The sequence below is a fragment of the Primulina tabacum genome, chromosome 18, assembly GCF_025594145.1.
Source record: "Primulina tabacum isolate GXHZ01 chromosome 18, ASM2559414v2, whole genome shotgun sequence".
Lineage (NCBI taxonomy): Eukaryota > Viridiplantae > Streptophyta > Magnoliopsida > Lamiales > Gesneriaceae > Primulina > Primulina tabacum.
Genome location: NC_134567.1, coordinates 27,446,151 through 27,463,328, shown reverse-complemented (window position 1 = coordinate 27,463,328; position 17,178 = coordinate 27,446,151). Strand labels below are relative to the sequence as shown.

Below are 17,178 nucleotides of genomic sequence, written 5' to 3'. Positions count from 1 at the left end.
ACGATTCTTTATCTGTGAGACGGGTTAACCCTACTGATATTCATAATAAAAAATAATACTCTTAGCATAAAAAGTAATATTTTTCATAGATGACCCAAATAAGAGATCCTTCTCACAAAATACGATATGTGAGACCGTCTCACACGAGTTTTTCACCAATTGTTAAAGGGTATTATTACGTTGTAAGCTTATGACAAATTCCTGCTATTTTTATATCGTATATTTTGTGTGTTTTTACCATTAGAAACATTCCTGTATCCTATTTTTGATAGATCGCATATTTACTTTCAGATTGTTCTAACTTTGACTGAGTTCTTAACTCTATAAAAATGACTTAATTCAATGGTGACCAACACCATGCATGATCATCTTCCCTCACACACAATGGGAAACTACTCTTTAGCCAAAACTATATTATTTTTGGTCCTTACGTTGGCAAGTCATCTCCCTAACTCGGAGGCTCGTATATGTGTTTTCACCGATGATTTTACAGTTTACGTAGCAAATAAACTCCCTCCAAACTCTGACCAGTTACAGATTCATTGTCAATCGAAGAACGATGACTTAGGTTTTCACAATCTGACCACGAATCAAGAATTCAACTGGAGTTTCTGCACTAGAGTTTTTGGTCGAACTTTGTTTTTTTGTCATCTCTGGTGGGGTAGGAAAGACGTACAATTTGATGTTTTCAAAGATTCGTGGGCTAAAAGATGCAGTGGTGATCAATGTTATTGGGCAGCTCAGAGCGATGGTATCCATTTATCGGGTTATAAAAGGCACGAATGGAATCAAAATTGATACCGATTATGTATTCACTCACTGATAAAATTTCACAGAAGAAGTTAAATGAAGTTCCTTGTAAATTCAAGGCTATAAATTAATATTAGCATTATTATTTTTTAAGTCTTGCAAATCAATACTGTCTCGTTTGGTTTACATCTCCTATATATATTTATCGGGCAAGAAATGTAGATTTCTTCTGAAAGAAGTCATATTCTTGAGGATATATTTCGTGGGTTATAGAGAGAAAAATAAAAGATTGTGGAAGGCGCAAAAATAAAGAAAAATAGGGAGAAAATATGATAAAAATATCAAATTTTGTCTAAAAATATCCAAACTTTTACACAACCATTCTATCCTACCTTGAAACCATCGTGAATTGGAAGTGTAATAAGATCACAAGTTGATTTTGTCAAAAAAAAAATGGAAACCGTGAAGAACATTGGGATTCTCAAACCCAGAAATTCAATTTCAAGATTAAATTTTCAAGCTTCAATTTGACTACGTTTTAAACGTTTTCAAGTAAATATTTGAAAATAAAAGTTGTTTAATTAAAATGTTTTTTAGTACACTATCAAAAAGTTGTCTGACACACTATTTTGGATGGCTAAAGAAAGTCAAATCATCATTCAAGATTTTCAAAATCTGGGTGAATTTAGTTTGGAATATTAAAATATTTTCTATACAAAAATTGTAGAGCGGGACAAAACGAGTTCAGCGTAAAATTTCCAGTTGCTCACGTTTTTTGATTTTATCAATTGCACTTCTGAACATATTTAAGCATTTCAGAAAATTTTGGTAATTTTTCAAGTTGTATTTTAATGAATACGGTTTTATTGGAACTGATTCACTCACTTTTTTTTTATCATCATTTGCAACATTTTATAAGCTCGTTTCAAATAAAAAGAGAGCTTATATGATGACATCTCTGATTAGTGATGATATCCGGATAAATCAGGTGAACTAAGTCGGGACAATCTACCAGATTATGATATAAGTGTTTAAGGAAAATGAGTAAGGAAGATATATCTCTGATGAAGATATTTATCTGTGAGATGTCTTTAACTGTGACCTGCAGACAAGAAGATGAACTCATTAATGGGCGTCGGAGGAGTGTCCGGCGTAACCACTCCGATACTTAAGTCAGCAAGTGAAGGAGAGAAAAATGGTTGTATATGTGGTGATATACGTGAGTGTTTGAGAGTTCAAAATTCTAGAATCCGTAAATGAGAAGTGTATCAGCTATTTATAGGAGGAAATTTCATGATTACCTTGTGTTCAGTGTCCACCTGCTAAGGATGCAGGTAAGGCGGTTGCCCATACCCTACTTCTGATTACTTCTCTGACACGCCAAACTCATGTCGTTCTACAGAAATGATTGTCAAGCATAAGGTAGCTCATACCGATATACTCGAGTGTGATGCGCTTCTCGAGGTAGCCCGGGTAAAAGTTCCCAGGAGCTTGCACGAGAGACCGGGCTCCTGATTGCCAGGGGAGAAAATATCTCGGGCAGTCCCCGTGCTCGACTGATGAAAAAAGTAATTGCATATTGATTCTGATTTGAGCTATCCATTTAGTTTTCATGAGGTCAGGTTCTTATGGCTATCACCGTTATATTAAAACATAAAATACAATTTGATCGCAAACAACTCTTCAAAAAATTTGAAATAGCCTATTGCTTCTTCATCTAACGTAAATGATCTGCAACTACACCAGCATTCATAGAATAATTAATAACAATAATAATACCCCAAACTCAAATAGGAAAGAAAAAATAATAAGCTTACGTACCTAGCATGGCTGTCCTCCTTCGGTCTTGAAACGGATAAGGCCTTCCAATATATCATAATGACCATAGCCATGAAACAAAACATTGATGGATTTTTCCTCATCTTTCTTATATTGTTCACCGTAATCTGCGATTTTGATCGAGTCACCAGTACATTTCTCTGCCATGAAGATTGAAGACCGAAACGGGATTCCTGTAATCCAGTAAGTTTTGACTGACTGTAACAGCAAATCAATCTAGAGGCTTGGGGAATGCATGCATGCATGGTTAAAAGCAGACAAAGTGAGTGAGTTGGAAGGCGTAGCTTAAATGCTTGAAGTATGCTGTCCATAGTCTCATGTCTTTACGTGATAATATATATATATATCACATGGTCGAATTCACACATTTAATTAATCAAATTTTGGAAATGAAACACAAAACAAAAGAAATGTAATATTGTCAGAAGCTGCTACTTACGTCTGCGGAAAGTCACCAATGTACTGCTTTTCTTCTCTTTAATTAACAGCTCTTCAACAACCTGTAAATTCTCATTTCATTCTGAATTAAGAAACCATTTACACCAAAAAGATAGTAATTTTGATTTTTCACCCCTTCGAATATTGGCACTCAACCACAATCACTCCTTAGGAACATCTAAATCAAATCACAACATAATTAAATACCACAGCAGCTCTTGTGAAATCGTCATTTCCGCTCATCGAGCCAATCGATATGTAAACAAATATTGATATTACTTCATAATAGTTCATATTTACTTATAAAACCTTTCAAAACAATTTATTATTGAAAATGGAGACGAGTAACTACAATTTCACCTATGACACTGTAATTAGAACACCCACATTCAGGTGTATCAGAAACCACGGCATCATTGTTGAAGTCAGCGGTTGAATCTGAATATGCGCTTGAATCTGGAAGCGGATCGGCTAAACAGGCGCAGACGCCGAAAATGAGCCAAACCAAGTCCGGATGGTGGAGCCACCGCGCAGGCCTGGCGTCCCACGCTACGTTCCACGACCCCTCGCACCTTCTAAGAGCCTCGTTCTCGTACCGCGAAGAGGCGCCACAGCAATGGGCATGGGTGTTGATCGAATGGTCAGTCAGATAGGTAGCGGGGAACGGCTGAGCAGGAGTCCTATCATAAACCGAGCCGTGGGCGTATGATAAGAAGAGTGACGTCAGCTGCCAATGTCTTGGCTGCACCCAGATTCCAGTGAGCATTACGTGCTGGAATTGCCATGCGAGACCCGTTGTGTCTTGTGTGTGTTTGATGACGGCGATTGCTTTGCTTTATCACCAATCCTGCCTATTCGAATATTCCATTTTACTTTATTATTAAATTAAAATTTAAAAAATATTAATTTAAGAAATTATATAAAAAATATATTCAAATTTTAAAATACTTAAATATTTTTAAATAAAAATACTTAAGTTATGAGAACCCGAGTTCTTATAACATACATTAGATAAATTTTTGTCTCGCTAGTCAGGTAACACGATGGGCTTTCACTTATCACCACCCAGACATCTTCGATAAAAAATTTATTATTTTTTATTATTTGTGATATGAGTTAACATGATCCACAACTATCATGCAAATATATTTTTAACATAAAAAATGATATAATTTTTTATGATTTGAATCGAGTGGAAGATCTATCTTACCAAATTTACTGTGAGACAATGCCATAAATTTTTTTGTGATTTATGAAATCAGCAAGAAACACGACTCTTTGTATTAGATTTGTGGCTACCTCTCCTCTCCGATCCCACAAATAAGCCAAAATAAATAGAAATAGAAAAAAAATTTGTCAAGCCCACATGGATTCAAACGTTGCCCAGAGAAGCATGTTTTCAAGCTTTTTTTTTTCTTTTCTTTTTTTGAAAAAAGATACCATTTTGAGAAAATATATATCCTCACCACTATCTCAAATAATGCCAAATTCTATGTTTTAATGGGAGAAATTATTGTACCCAACCTCATCCATGCGACGCACAAGTGTTGATCAGAAAAGTCTTGCCCACTCGATAGCTTCTATGTTTTTTTTTTTTTAAATGAAAATGATATTCCATTAAACATGTAAAAATAATATTTACGGTACAAATACGTTGGATATCCTCAAACGCTCAACAACAACCATAAATCGTTTTACAATAAATATCATAGATCCACACATTAAATTACATCACTAGAGCAAGGAAAGCAACGAAAGATTAGTATCTTGATATTCCTGATTGTCTGCAATACATTTGGTATCTCTTTGTCAAAAAATACTCTATTTCTTAAGTTCCAAATCTGGTAGGCCGTAACAGCAAATGCAGAACACCTTATTCTGGTTAAAGTCGAGTTTCCCCCATAGACCGTTCTGTAAGCCCGTAAAACTGCCGACGTCGAACCCATTAGCTTCCTCATTCCCAGCCACTCACGGATAATGTTCCATATAGCACTCGAGATAGGACAACTGAAATACAAATGCTGGACAAATTCATCTCCATGATTGAAAATCACACAACATTTGTTAATGACATACGATTACCTGTCCCGAGTAAGGAGTTAATCATGTACTATTGACCAAACTATAAATGGATGTCTAAGAAGTATACACGTTTCCCCAACAAAGGTTTCCACGGCCACCTCCCAATTTTCCGTACAAAGAACTCATACGCTCTAACGGGTCTACGCCAACCATGAGATACGTTTATAATAGAAGAAGGTTATAGCAGACTGATCCACAATCCTCCAACAGGCATAAACACACATTTCATCCGTTATCATTACTTTCCTGCAATTGAATCTTTCTTTTACCAAATATATCTCTTCATTAATCCTAACACTGAATTCTAGACCAAAACTTCATAACCCATTTTTTATATATAAATCTCAAATCTGAATTTTTTTAAAAAAATACTTAAATTTGAGCTTGTCTTGTGTTGAGGAGAAGCAAAACATAGATTTCTAGAAAAATTAAACCTAAAATTTCAATATCCTCTTGCTGCTTTTTTCACTGGATGAAGCCCTCAACGGTAAATGTGTTTTGGTACCTTTTCCTGTCACGGATAACTGGGGACTGATTGCTAGGTTGGCAAAGTGAGCAAAACAACGAGAGATCACGCAAAACAGATTGTAGAAAACTTTTAAAGTTCCGATTCGCTTCAACTTGGAAAACAAACATAACGATCACCCCAAGAAAAGCACTGCCAAGCACTATGTACAAGAACCAACACGTAAACAAAAATAACGCCTACACGGGTTACATTTATTTTTTCCGTAGGCTAGAAACCAGAAGATCACAAGTCTTTACAGAGTAGGGAACCCACTTCAGCTTTTTTGAGTCTGTTCTTCAGCCTTCTGGTAAAAGAGAAGTAAACTAACTAAGTTGGCTTTTTAAAAATAAACAGCATGATAACATGGAAATTAGAAATAAGTCAAGAAGGAAGCAACTTAGGCAATCAACACTCATCAGGTTCATGTCAGATGAAGCAAAACACAACAAGTTTCTAAGCTTTGAACTTGCCAACTTTGTACAAGTTTCGACCAAATAACTAACACACACATTATACTATCAATTCATGATATGATTGTTACATATTTATGATTGGTTTTAATATTTGAATAAGGATGTGCATATTTCATTTATGATTATATTTTATACTGTGCTGTGATTAATAGAGTAATTATTTTTCACCAAGCTCAATAAAGACATATCGGATTTGATTTCTATACAACCTATGATGACATTATCTCTTTTTATATTCTCCATAAAAATACTGTGTTTGGACAAGAGATCGTGAATTAGTTCATAGTCTCTCCACATGTATATATATGGTCTGAAACGCCAGTCACAAGGTAATGATGTTTTAAAGTCACAAAACCTCAAGTCCTCAACATCAAGAGGTGATCATGGGTTTAAAACATCATTCCATTGTCTATCCTAACATCTTATTAGTCTATTTCCCATATTAGTATTATTACGATTCATAATTTTATGATATTTGAGATTCATAATCACAGTCCAGAATTTACAAATTTATGATTTCACAATTACAATTTAAACTATATCCAAACCATGACTCAAAGACGCTCGAAAATGAGCACATCATCCTTGATCTCAAAGACTCAACTAGTAATCACATGAATGAGGATGGTACTGGATCTGAAAATAGAGAGTCCACATATATTTTTCAAATATAACAAAAAAATAACGGCATAAATACAACATTTAAAAAGTTATAATTAGTTTTAATGGTCATTGGAGATAATCTAGAACAAATCTAAAGGGCATCAATGCCAGAAATGAAATAATACAAGGATTAACATGCCATGTCTAAGGCGTTGCAAGATGAGAAACCAACAAAAACCCAAAACTAGCTTCCATTCAATGATTTGTGAGATTTACAATGCAGGATGCAATAAAACGAAAATCATTGTCATGACTCATGTAACAAATCCTAGAGCAAATTTGATCTAAAATGAGATTTCCAGAATCTAAATATCTCAGATCATAGTGATAGACACAAATGCTCCTCAATTCACATGGCAATGTCATATTAAAGCCACAAATCAATATACAGCTAGGCCGTAAAGCAGGAATACTCGATCTGGGAACTCGATGCATTGTGCGCGAATTAGCTGTGCTTTTAAAAATGAAACAAACCATTTTCAAATATATATAAAAAATTTCGATCGCCCGTACAATCATCCTTATCCACAAAAAATCGGACGAAAACAATGAAAAGGGGATCAGAACAAGGCATCCTCCGCATATAAACCTATAAATCTTTACAGTGTAATTTACCTTGCCAGCTTTCTCCTTCTCAGCTTTTTCAAGCTCGGCCTTCTTCTTCAACTTTTCCGCTCTCTCCCTCTCCATTTTCTTCACATAAAACCCAAGAGAAAGAAATTTTGTTTCAAAATTCTGACACAAACTGTGAAAAGAAAAGAAAAGAAAACAAAACAGAAATTACCTGAATGTAGACGGTTTCCTGAGCGCGTTCTTCCTCGCTCAGAATTCGACCTTTGCCATCAGCGTAATAACGGGGCCACAGAGCCCATGTTCCCTTTCTTCCTTCCATTAAACCACGAACTCCGCTGCGTGTTATCACAGATCTCATCGCCATCAACACACCCCACTGACTAAATCTGAGCTGACTAGTTTAGCTCGAGCTTAACCCTAACCGGCCTGAATTATATATAGGCAAAATATAGAGCGAGAGACGAAACGGGTCGGATTCGGGAAACGGGTTGATTGAATCGGTACCTGCAGCGGTTTTTCGAAAACTCGGGGCGGCACTCGGGGTTTTTGCCACCTACTGATTATAACATTTCTTTTTAAATTTTAATTTTTTTGGGAGAAAAACTTGTTTCCACTCGCGAATTAACTACATAAATGTCAATATTTTAATGATAAATTTGGTTATTTAACTCCATTATCGTGAATGAATTATAACTAGGTAAAAGAATTTGAAATTCATTCGTCTTTTAATTTATGAAGATGTAATAGAGGATGTTTAATTACGGTTTGGTCCGGTTTGAAAAATTAATTTTTAAATTTGAATGAACAATTAATTTGATAATAAATTTAATGATTATGACTGAAATATCATAAATTAAGAGGGGGTTTATATTTACAATACATTTTGTGTTATTTATACTTCACTTTGTGTGTAAAATGTGTGTCAAATTTGTTGCGATAAAAAAATCAAACCCAATAAAAAACAATGAATCAATTATCACGAACCAATTTCTTCAATAGAATCGAATCGAACCGTCCAAATGTATAATTTTGTATCAAAGAAAACGGGTGAGATGACTCTGCACAACGTACCACAGATTGACAAAATTCAATCATATTTAAAATTTACAACATCAAATTATACAATGTTAATACTAATTTTGGTGGATTATAAATATACCCAGTACGAATATTATTTGAAATTCATTCCTCAAATATTCATTAAAATCAAATCACTTGATTTATATCAAATCCATCGATCCTAAATACGACTAGATTATTTGATATTTTCACACAAGAAAAGAAAATCTGATAGCTACAATCATTATTATGTATGGTTATCGTTTTGGTCCGTCAATCGAAAGCCAAACTAAATTTACGTATTTAGAATTCCTACTTCAACTAAACTAATACAAATATTAATAAGAAGACGGAATAAGTTAATAATGATAAAATAAAGAATATAAAAAATTTTCTAAAAGCCAAACATAACACAACACATGCCTGCACCCAATATTTGCATTAGACTTAGGAGCAAGAAAAAATATTGAATTTTCGATGAGTAGGTTTCTTGTGAGACGGTCTCACGAATCTTTATCTGTGAGACGGATCAATCCTACCGATATTCACAATAAAAAGTAATACTCTTAGCATAAAATGTGACATCTCACTCGTTTTAAAATTCTACTGGACGTTTTTTTTTAAAAAAAATAAAAGCTCGCATTTAAAAATAACATTTAAAATAATTGTAATTATCTTACCGTAAAAATAGTGCAGTTTAAATTAACCAAACTCATCCAAAATCATACGTAAACATAAACGAGTAAAAATATTAAATTCATCAACGTATGAAAATATTCATCTCCTCTCAATCTCATAAATCGTAATGCGGAAAACATGTGGTCCTCAGGTCGTGTCATCCCACCAAGTCTGTCTACTCAGAGTTCGGCACCTCCAGTCTCCTCACCATTTAGCTCACCTGCATCACACACGCCTAGTGAGTCTAAAGACTCAACACGCCTGTACCAGGAATAATAAGTACATATGCATAGCACACAACAGTGAAAAATATCATACTCAACATATCTTTCATGAACTTAAAAGCATAATGTAAACGTGTTGTGTAAAATCATATCGTATTAAAGCATGTCATGTCATCATATACGTAAACGTGTCGTGTAAAATCATAATGCCAACATAACTTTCATGAACTTTAAAACATGAACATAAACATGTCGTGTCAAATCATATCATCTCATATTATCATATACGTATACATTTTCTTTTAATTGAATTCACTTCATTAGCTGTGACTTTCGTATAATCATGTCAGTCGATGGATCCATCTACGTGTAACCAAAGTACTGGACGGCGGGGACACCAGCGACACTCTCACCCGTCAACTGGGCCTTGGCCTATCATATCATCATATTATGTCAATGAAATACGATCGTCGGGCTCCCTCTGGGGCCTTCTCCCGTAAACAGGCTCTCTCTGGGGTCTTTTTCCTTACGATATCTCAAATCATATCATCATGTCATCGTGTTAGTCACAACTAAATCACTTCCTTCAAAACGTGTCATCATATTCATCACTTAATAAAATCATGCATATACGTAATTTTTTTCCTTTAAACCAAGCATGCACCGTATTTATCATAATTGCGTAAAAATCGTAAACATGATGCATAAACATTTAAAACATGATAAAATGTGCTCAGGGCAATGCCAGGACCAAAATCTTTCCCGGGTGCAAAATGACCATTTTGCCCCTGGAAACCCAAAATTATCGTTTTTCCCTTAGACGTAAAATTTCACTTCTTTGACATTTTCTTAATTTCATTGACTCTAACACGCCCCAAATAATTATTTAAGCCTACAAGAACTTTTCTATATTTTTATTTGGCTTAAATCTATGACTTTTAAATTAATCTATAAATATAACCTATTAATGCGTTTTAATCCCGAATTAAACCAAACCTTAGCATAAAATTCTTAATTTAAAAACTTAGACTTCTAATAATTATTTGAGCTTAAATATAATTTTTCATAATTTTATTAAGCTTTAATCTAGGCGTTTCAATTAATTTTTTAATTTACGTTTCGAGCGGCGACTAAATCTCGGATAAATCCAAAACTCTTTATTTTGATCCGAAACTTAACAAACTCGTTAAAACATCCCAAAACTTATTTATAATCATTCCTAGACGTAAACTCGAGCTCATTTCATAACTTAACCGAATTGTTTTTAAAACTTGGACTGGTGTCCTGATTTTAACCCGAATCGACTCGAAACTTAACCGAATTTTTCCCAACTTTTTGTCATATCTTAAAAACATCTAAAGGTCCTAAAAACCTCAAAATCTTACCCTTAGTCACTCGCACAATAGGCCAGCAAGCTGCTGAAATTTCCAGCACGTGCTAATCCGAAAACCCAAGCCACCAACTTTTCTTATTTCGACTCTCGCCTAACTCTGATGGGAACAGACTGCTACTCATCCTTTCCTAGACCACCCTAGGGCCCTCTGAACCCCAAGAACATAAGCTCACGGCCCCATGCAACTTACACAACAGAAACGAGCGCTAGAACCGGAAACCACTACACCCGAGCTCCCATCTTCAAGCGTGCGGTCTGCTAAGCCTGAGGTTCTAGCACGCTTCGAGCCCTTCCAAGACTTCTCTCAGACCTACCAGAGTCTGGTCTAAGACTCAGCTAGGTCCCTGCGTGGTTAGCTAATCCTTGTACTCAACTTATCCCAAAAACCGAGTCAAAACTTGACACCCATCTCGATCTACACCAAGCTTCAACCCAAAGCCGACTCCAGCCCTATTTCCCTCGAACATGACATGTCTCAGCCCCCTTAACAAGCGCAGCCAACAGCTCCTTGCACAACCACTTGAAGAAACATGATTAGAGAATAAAAAGGGTGCATGTTTTTAAGCAAAACCAAACTCATTTCTATGTAACAAGCTGGATCGAGAATTCCACCCATAAATAAACACACATCAACAAATATACATCGTAAATGATGCAGAAACGAAAGTACTTAGCGTGCCTTGATGATGTAAAAACGTGAGGAGGAAAAAGAGAGGAGCGCCAGATAGCCTTGGATGCAAGAACAAACCAAAAACCGTGGCTTTAAATTGGTGTCTCCCTTTAATTTTCTGAAACCAAGGGTCCTAAATTTGAATGGGGTGTTGGTTGTTGTACATAATAGATGTAGGGTAGCTCTAGTATAATAATTAAATGATTAATTAGTAGATAATGGACCCTAATTGGTTAATTAAAAATTTTAAAAAAATATTAAGCCCAATAAGCTTAAAAATAGGCCCATTAAATCCAAACACACTCCCGAAAAATATTTCGTGTTCGAAAGTTTTTGAAAATATTAGCCGAACCCTCAAAAAGTCTACCTGATTCGCTAAAATTTGCGTACCGGTTAAAATAATATCATGCGTTTAAAATATATCAAAAATCCCCTTTTTTGAAAATACACTTAAAAACACCTTATATTAATTAATAAAAATAAATCATGTAATTAAAATAATTTCTTGGAAATTCTCCGGTCTCCGTTCTTCGTTCGAGCACGAAATGAAACTTAAAAATCTTTAATGCATGAACCTTTAAAATTTCATGAATTAAATCCTACCATTAAATAAATATGCATAAAAATAATTAAACACAAATTAATAAAATAAACATGCATTTTATGCTTTAAAAGAATTTAATAAAATACCAAAGAAATTTAATAATTTGCATGCATGTGGTACACGTGGACTTTCTGATTTTTGGGACATTACATAAAAAGTAATTTTTTTTCATTGATCACCCAAATAAGAGATTCGTCTCACAAAATACGACCCGTGAGATCGTCTCATATAATTTTTTGTCATTTTCTACAACGAGTTATCATATCGAAAAATACCGAATTTATCGAAATTTTCTGTATATTTCGGTACGATATGATATCGATACCGAAATCGGTACAATGATGATATGAAATCTGAAAATTTTCGGTATATATAGAAATAATATATATAAATTAAAAATTATATAATAATTTTACATGATAAAATTTTTAAAAATGTAAAATCTTTTTTTATGTATAAAACTATATATCTGATACCATATCGAAATTTCGATATAGTATAATATTGATTAGGTCTCTTGTGAGACAGTCTCACGAATCTTTATCTGTGAGACGGGTCAATCCTACCGATATTCACAATAAAAAGTAATATTCTTAGCATAAAAAGTAATATTTTTTAATGGATGACACAAATAAGATATCTGTGTCACAAAATACGATCCGTAAGATCGTATCACACAAATTTTTACGCTTAATATTTCGATATAATATGCATTCTAATTATATATATCGAATTTTTTTTATTATAATATCGATATAAATATTTTTAATATCCTAATTTTTTATGCGATATATTATATATATTGCGGGGTATGTATTACACCATATTATATACCACCCTGATTAGACCGACTAGTTGGGCTTTTAGACCCGAAAAGAAATGGGTGGTGCTCCGTTCAGTATCTGACCGCGTAAGCACTGGGCATCGTCGCTCTCTCTGCCCCTTTTAAAGATTGGACAAACAGAGCCAAGATACTCAACAGTTTGTTAATTCACCGAGTAATCAAGATTATGTATCATCCGTCAAGAGGTGGAGTTCGCGGTGGCCGTGATCGTAAGCCCTTTATTCTTTCTCCTTTCCCCATGATTTATAGGGCTTCTAATTCCTTTTCTGAATTCGTCGCGACTGAAATTTTAGCCTGCAATTTTGATAATTGATTGAAAAATCCAGATGCCCTTGTTGTGAATTTTTTGTTTCTTCAGCTTATCTATTGTTCATCGTGAATTTATTGTTTAGAATAAATTGCTATTGCTGTTGTTTGCTAAGTATGTTGGTAGCCTAATACTTTATGGGGTGATGTGATTGCTATTTTTTTAGCAATACGTTGCTCTGAGTGTCAGGGGTCTTATTTAGCAGAACGGGTATCCAGAGTTTGAATGTGGGATTTCTTATCGTAATTTAGCTTACCTATCAGGCTAACCTAGTGGAAGAAACAAAGCTAAAAAAAGAAGAGAAAGACAAAGGACGAGAAAAGTAAAGCATCTAGACATGAAAGACAATGTTTAACCCACTTCAGACTCTTTTTGGCCTTGATTGTTCCTCTGGGTTATTCCTCAATTCAGTCTGTTATAGCTCACTTTTTAGATGGCTCTCGAAGAATTGCCAAATAGAAGGGATTGTTAGTGACTTGATGGAGGAAAAGCTTGACTGTCAAAAAAAGAACTGAAATGAGTGTGGTTACCTGGAGATTGTGCTTTGAAAAAGAACCAAAACGATTAAAAAACCGGGGAGAGAGGGGAGGAAGGAATGGGTGAAGTCTTAGTGGGCATAACTTTGGGAACAAATAGCTGCAATAAAGACGGTATATATTTCACATGTAATGAGCAGGGTATATATTTTCAAGGGGAAAGGAATGATAACAACCCCAACTTGCAAAACAGGGAGCCACAATCTTGGATGTGAGATTTATTATGGTAGCACAGCCTGTATTAGAGTTGGATTTTTTGCTTCGAGAACTGTTTATAGTGGCGGTGGAAATTGAGGTGATGTAACTGCTACATGGATTCTCTTTCTTCAGTATACCTCTCGCTTTGTTCAACTTTTCAATAGGAGGCCAGGTGTTGCTATATCTATTCCAATTTTCTTCTTTGAAGCATAATGCTGAGAGATTTTATAGTATCAAACCTCATGTGATTTTTTGTAATTTGTAAGTGTGTAGCTTTATTCATGAATAAAAAGAAGCCAGATTGAAATATATTGAGGCATTCTGTTACTGTTTCTATTAAAAAAATGAACCGAGTGTTTCATGAAGTTCTTCTATCAGTTTCTGATAAGGTTTATGAGGAATCTAAAGTCTAAACAATGAAAATGGATTCTATGATGTAAAGATTGTCAGAAATAAGAACCTACCTATATGTTTGATAATGAACTGTTAGAAAATTTGTAACTGTTGTCAGTGTTTTAAGTGTGAAAATTTGGTGCTACAACAGTTCTTCTGTACCCATAGGCAATCAGTTAACTATTTCATCTATTTCTGAAGCGTCTTTTTGAGTTTTTTCAATTGGTACTATTATTATTTTTAAAATGAGGGCTGCATGGTGGCAGAAAGTGGGGTGTGGAGAAAAGGCCGTGAACTTACCATATATGTTTTTTACCTTCTCTTGTAGGTTTTACAAATTGCTTATAGGTGTATATTTCAAAGACCAAAGTTTCTTGAATATCGTAGCAATATTCCCATCCCAGTTAGATTCGAGTTTCTAGAATTTTCTTCAAGAACATTGGTCGTCAACTGTATGCACTATATTAATCCTGATGTTGTATGAGATGTTGGATAATTGATCTCATTGATCTTTTTTTAGACTTTGTGCTGCTACCTTTTACTTTCTAGCCTTGTCTCTGTTTTGGAACATGTATTCCCCGTTTTCGAAAAGTATAGCTATCTATTGTGAACTACTTAAATATCCACAAAATTTTGTATGCAGAATTCAACTGGGACGATGTGAAAGTTGATAAACACCGAGAAAATTATTTAGGTCACAGTCTCAAGGCACCTGTTGGAAGATGGCAGAAAGGTACTCTCTCTCTCTCTTTTTGGGAAGAATTGGCTATTTGGAGTGTGATGAATTGAATTACTTAGTGTTAGGAGGTCTGGAATATCCGAGATTCGTGTCAATCCTGCATCCAATCTTTTTTCCCCTGCTCTCCCTCCCCTTTCTGATCTCCTTGGTTCAATCTAGAATGATTTATTTTGTTGGGGGTGGGGTAATGTACTGTAAGAGAACATATTGGCTGGTCTGCACTCTGCAGGCTCTGTTAGTTCATCGAAAGCTTCTAACTACAGACCATAAAGCGTACAAGGATCATAACTGGTATCTAAAGTTTCTGTTGTCTCCGAGCAACTGCTTTGAGACTGTGAACATTCATTAGGGGACTCCGTATTACTTGATTTTTTATTTCCTTATCACTTTTATTAATGATGTGGCATCCTTTTGAAGTCTGATCTTTTTCTGGAATATTTGTGATTCTCAATACTTCTGCAGGAAAAGACCTCCATTGGTATGCTCGTGATAAAAAATCAGGAAGTTCGAATTCGGATGCTTTGAAAGAAGAGATAAGAAGAATCAAGGAGGAAGAGGAGCAGGCCATGAGAGAGGCTCTCGGTTTAGCTCCTAAGCGTGCAACAAAAATTCTAGGGAATCGACTAGATAAACACGAATTTTCAGAACTGGTTAAACGAAGCTCAACAGCAGAAGACTTGGGAGCTGGCCATGCTGAAGCAGCTCAAGTTCAGGGTCTTGGTTTTTCTAGGTATGAATTGAAAGTTGCAAACTTGAATTATGTTACCAGATAGATCCCTGATTCTTTGATCATGTGAAAATTAATATCAAATGCCACTCTTGCTTCGTCCATTGCTCAGAAAAAATGCATCTGTTTTGGTGTGTGGGAGGTTCAAGGAATGGAATTTTATCCCATACCTCTCTTTTTAGAGTAGAAAACTAATTCTTACTCGAAAAGGTCTATAGAAAGTTCTGAAATGTTATTGCTAACAATTTCTGGATGATGATACTTTTGCAGAGGGCATCGCCCTGCAGCAGAGTCTGATTTGCCATCTAATCTAAAGTCTGAAGGGGTTGAAATGGTCGTCTCTCGGCCGACTTTATCTTCAAGGAATGATGAAGTGTCAGATTATCAAAGTAGCGAAAAGAAAAGAGAGCGTGAGGAGAACCGAGATAAACATGGCAAGGAGAGGAACCGGGAGAAGCACGAGGGGCACCATAAGCAACATTCTCGCGATTCAGACGACCATAGTAAGCATAAGAAAGACAAGGGAAAGAGAAGGAATGACTCCTACTAATGAATAAAAAATAAGTAAAATGCGAGCAACGTGTTACTGCTTATAGCTTCGCTGGTATGGAGCCTTCCTATGTGATGAGCAAGTTATTATTGCTGTGTTTCTCACGTCAGAAGCTTGAATCTCTTTATTTTTTTGCCCGATTTGTGATTGCTATAGCCTTGTTATTTGACCATTAACTGCGTTTCATCAAACTTTAGTCATTTCCATGAATGAAATATTATCATAAATAATCAATATATATGGCGTATATCTCCTGTCGGCATATACAAATTTTAAAATATTAATTTAGTTTTAATGCCTATTGCGACTACTACTATTGTTTTATCAATGGAGATATTTAAATTCTTGTCAGATATAATCAATGGAGAAGTTTTCATGATACCAACTATGACTCTTAAAATTTATTAATTAAATTTTGTTGTGAATAGTAGAGAATATAGAGAAGAGAGAATGATTTTTTTGTGTGCTTTATTCATCATTGGAGACCTCTATTTATGGAGTAGATTTACAGAACTTGAATAGGTAACAATATCAATAATCATCTATAATATCTTTTTTATAATACTCCCCCCTAGATGATTATCGACTCATTAAATCACTTCTAAGAGATGTGGGAGTTCAAATGCTGCCTCGTTAAAACCTTGTCAGTAAAAACCTAATGGAAAAATCTGAACGAAGGAAAAAGAGTACAACAATAGATACTCCCCCTGATCTCAATCATCTGAGATCCTTCAACTGATGCATTCCTATCTTGTGCATCAATTTCTTGAATGTTGAAGTTGGTAATGCCTTTGTAAATAAGTCAGCTACATTGTCGCTTGAGCGAATTTGATGGACGTCAATATCACCATTTTCTTGAAGCTCATGTGTATAGAAAAACTTTGGTGAAATATGCTTTGTTCTATCACCTTTGATGTAGCCTCCTTTTAA

At 35.0% G+C, this 17,178-nt stretch overlaps 2 protein-coding genes across 3 annotated transcripts; one reads left to right on the top strand and one right to left on the bottom strand.

Annotated features, from left to right (window-relative positions):
• Positions 1-5,678: 5,678 nt before the first annotated feature.
• On the bottom strand, positions 5,679-7,803 carry LOC142533583 (uncharacterized). Of its 2 annotated transcripts, none has more exons than XM_075640410.1 (3): positions 7,538-7,803; positions 7,369-7,446; positions 5,679-5,921 (listed from the first exon to the last, which is right to left on the bottom strand). In XM_075640410.1, exons 1-3 carry the CDS (start codon positions 7,688-7,690, stop codon positions 5,892-5,894), a joined length of 261 nt encoding a protein of 86 aa, XP_075496525.1. In that variant the 5' UTR covers positions 7,691-7,803; the 3' UTR covers positions 5,679-5,891. The 2 variants fall into 2 exon arrangements, with proteins under 2 accessions (XP_075496525.1, XP_075496526.1); XM_075640411.1 differs by having other exon boundaries at positions 5,679-5,918.
• A 5,002-nt stretch (positions 7,804-12,805) lies between these two features.
• On the top strand, positions 12,806-16,476 carry LOC142533442 (uncharacterized). Its single transcript, XM_075640203.1, has 4 exons — positions 12,806-13,007; positions 14,876-14,965; positions 15,434-15,701; positions 15,969-16,476. The coding sequence occupies exons 1-4, from the start codon at positions 12,965-12,967 to the stop codon at positions 16,246-16,248; spliced, it is 681 nt and encodes a 226-aa protein (XP_075496318.1). The 5' UTR covers positions 12,806-12,964; the 3' UTR covers positions 16,249-16,476.
• The last annotated feature ends 702 nt before the right edge of the window (positions 16,477-17,178 follow it).

Bases quoted from the DNA above. Each gene is read 5' to 3' on its own strand.
- LOC142533583 (XM_075640410.1), bottom strand. From the start codon at position 7,690: ATGGCGATGAGATCTGTGATAACACGCAGCGGAGTTCGTGGTTTAATG. The intron at 7,447-7,537 runs GTAATTTCTGTT...TTTTATGTGAAG, and splicing joins AGGAAACCGTCTACATTCAG to AAAATGGAGAGGGAGAGAGC. The intron at 5,922-7,368 runs GTAAATTACACT...CTCTTTTACCAG, and splicing joins AGAAGGAGAAAGCTGGCAAG to AAGGCTGAAGAACAGACTCA.
- LOC142533442 (XM_075640203.1), top strand. From the start codon at position 12,965: ATGTATCATCCGTCAAGAGGTGGAGTTCGCGGTGGCCGTGATC. The intron at 13,008-14,875 runs GTAAGCCCTTTA...TTTTGTATGCAG, and splicing joins AGTTCGCGGTGGCCGTGATC to AATTCAACTGGGACGATGTG. The intron at 14,966-15,433 runs GTACTCTCTCTC...ATACTTCTGCAG, and splicing joins TGTTGGAAGATGGCAGAAAG to GAAAAGACCTCCATTGGTAT.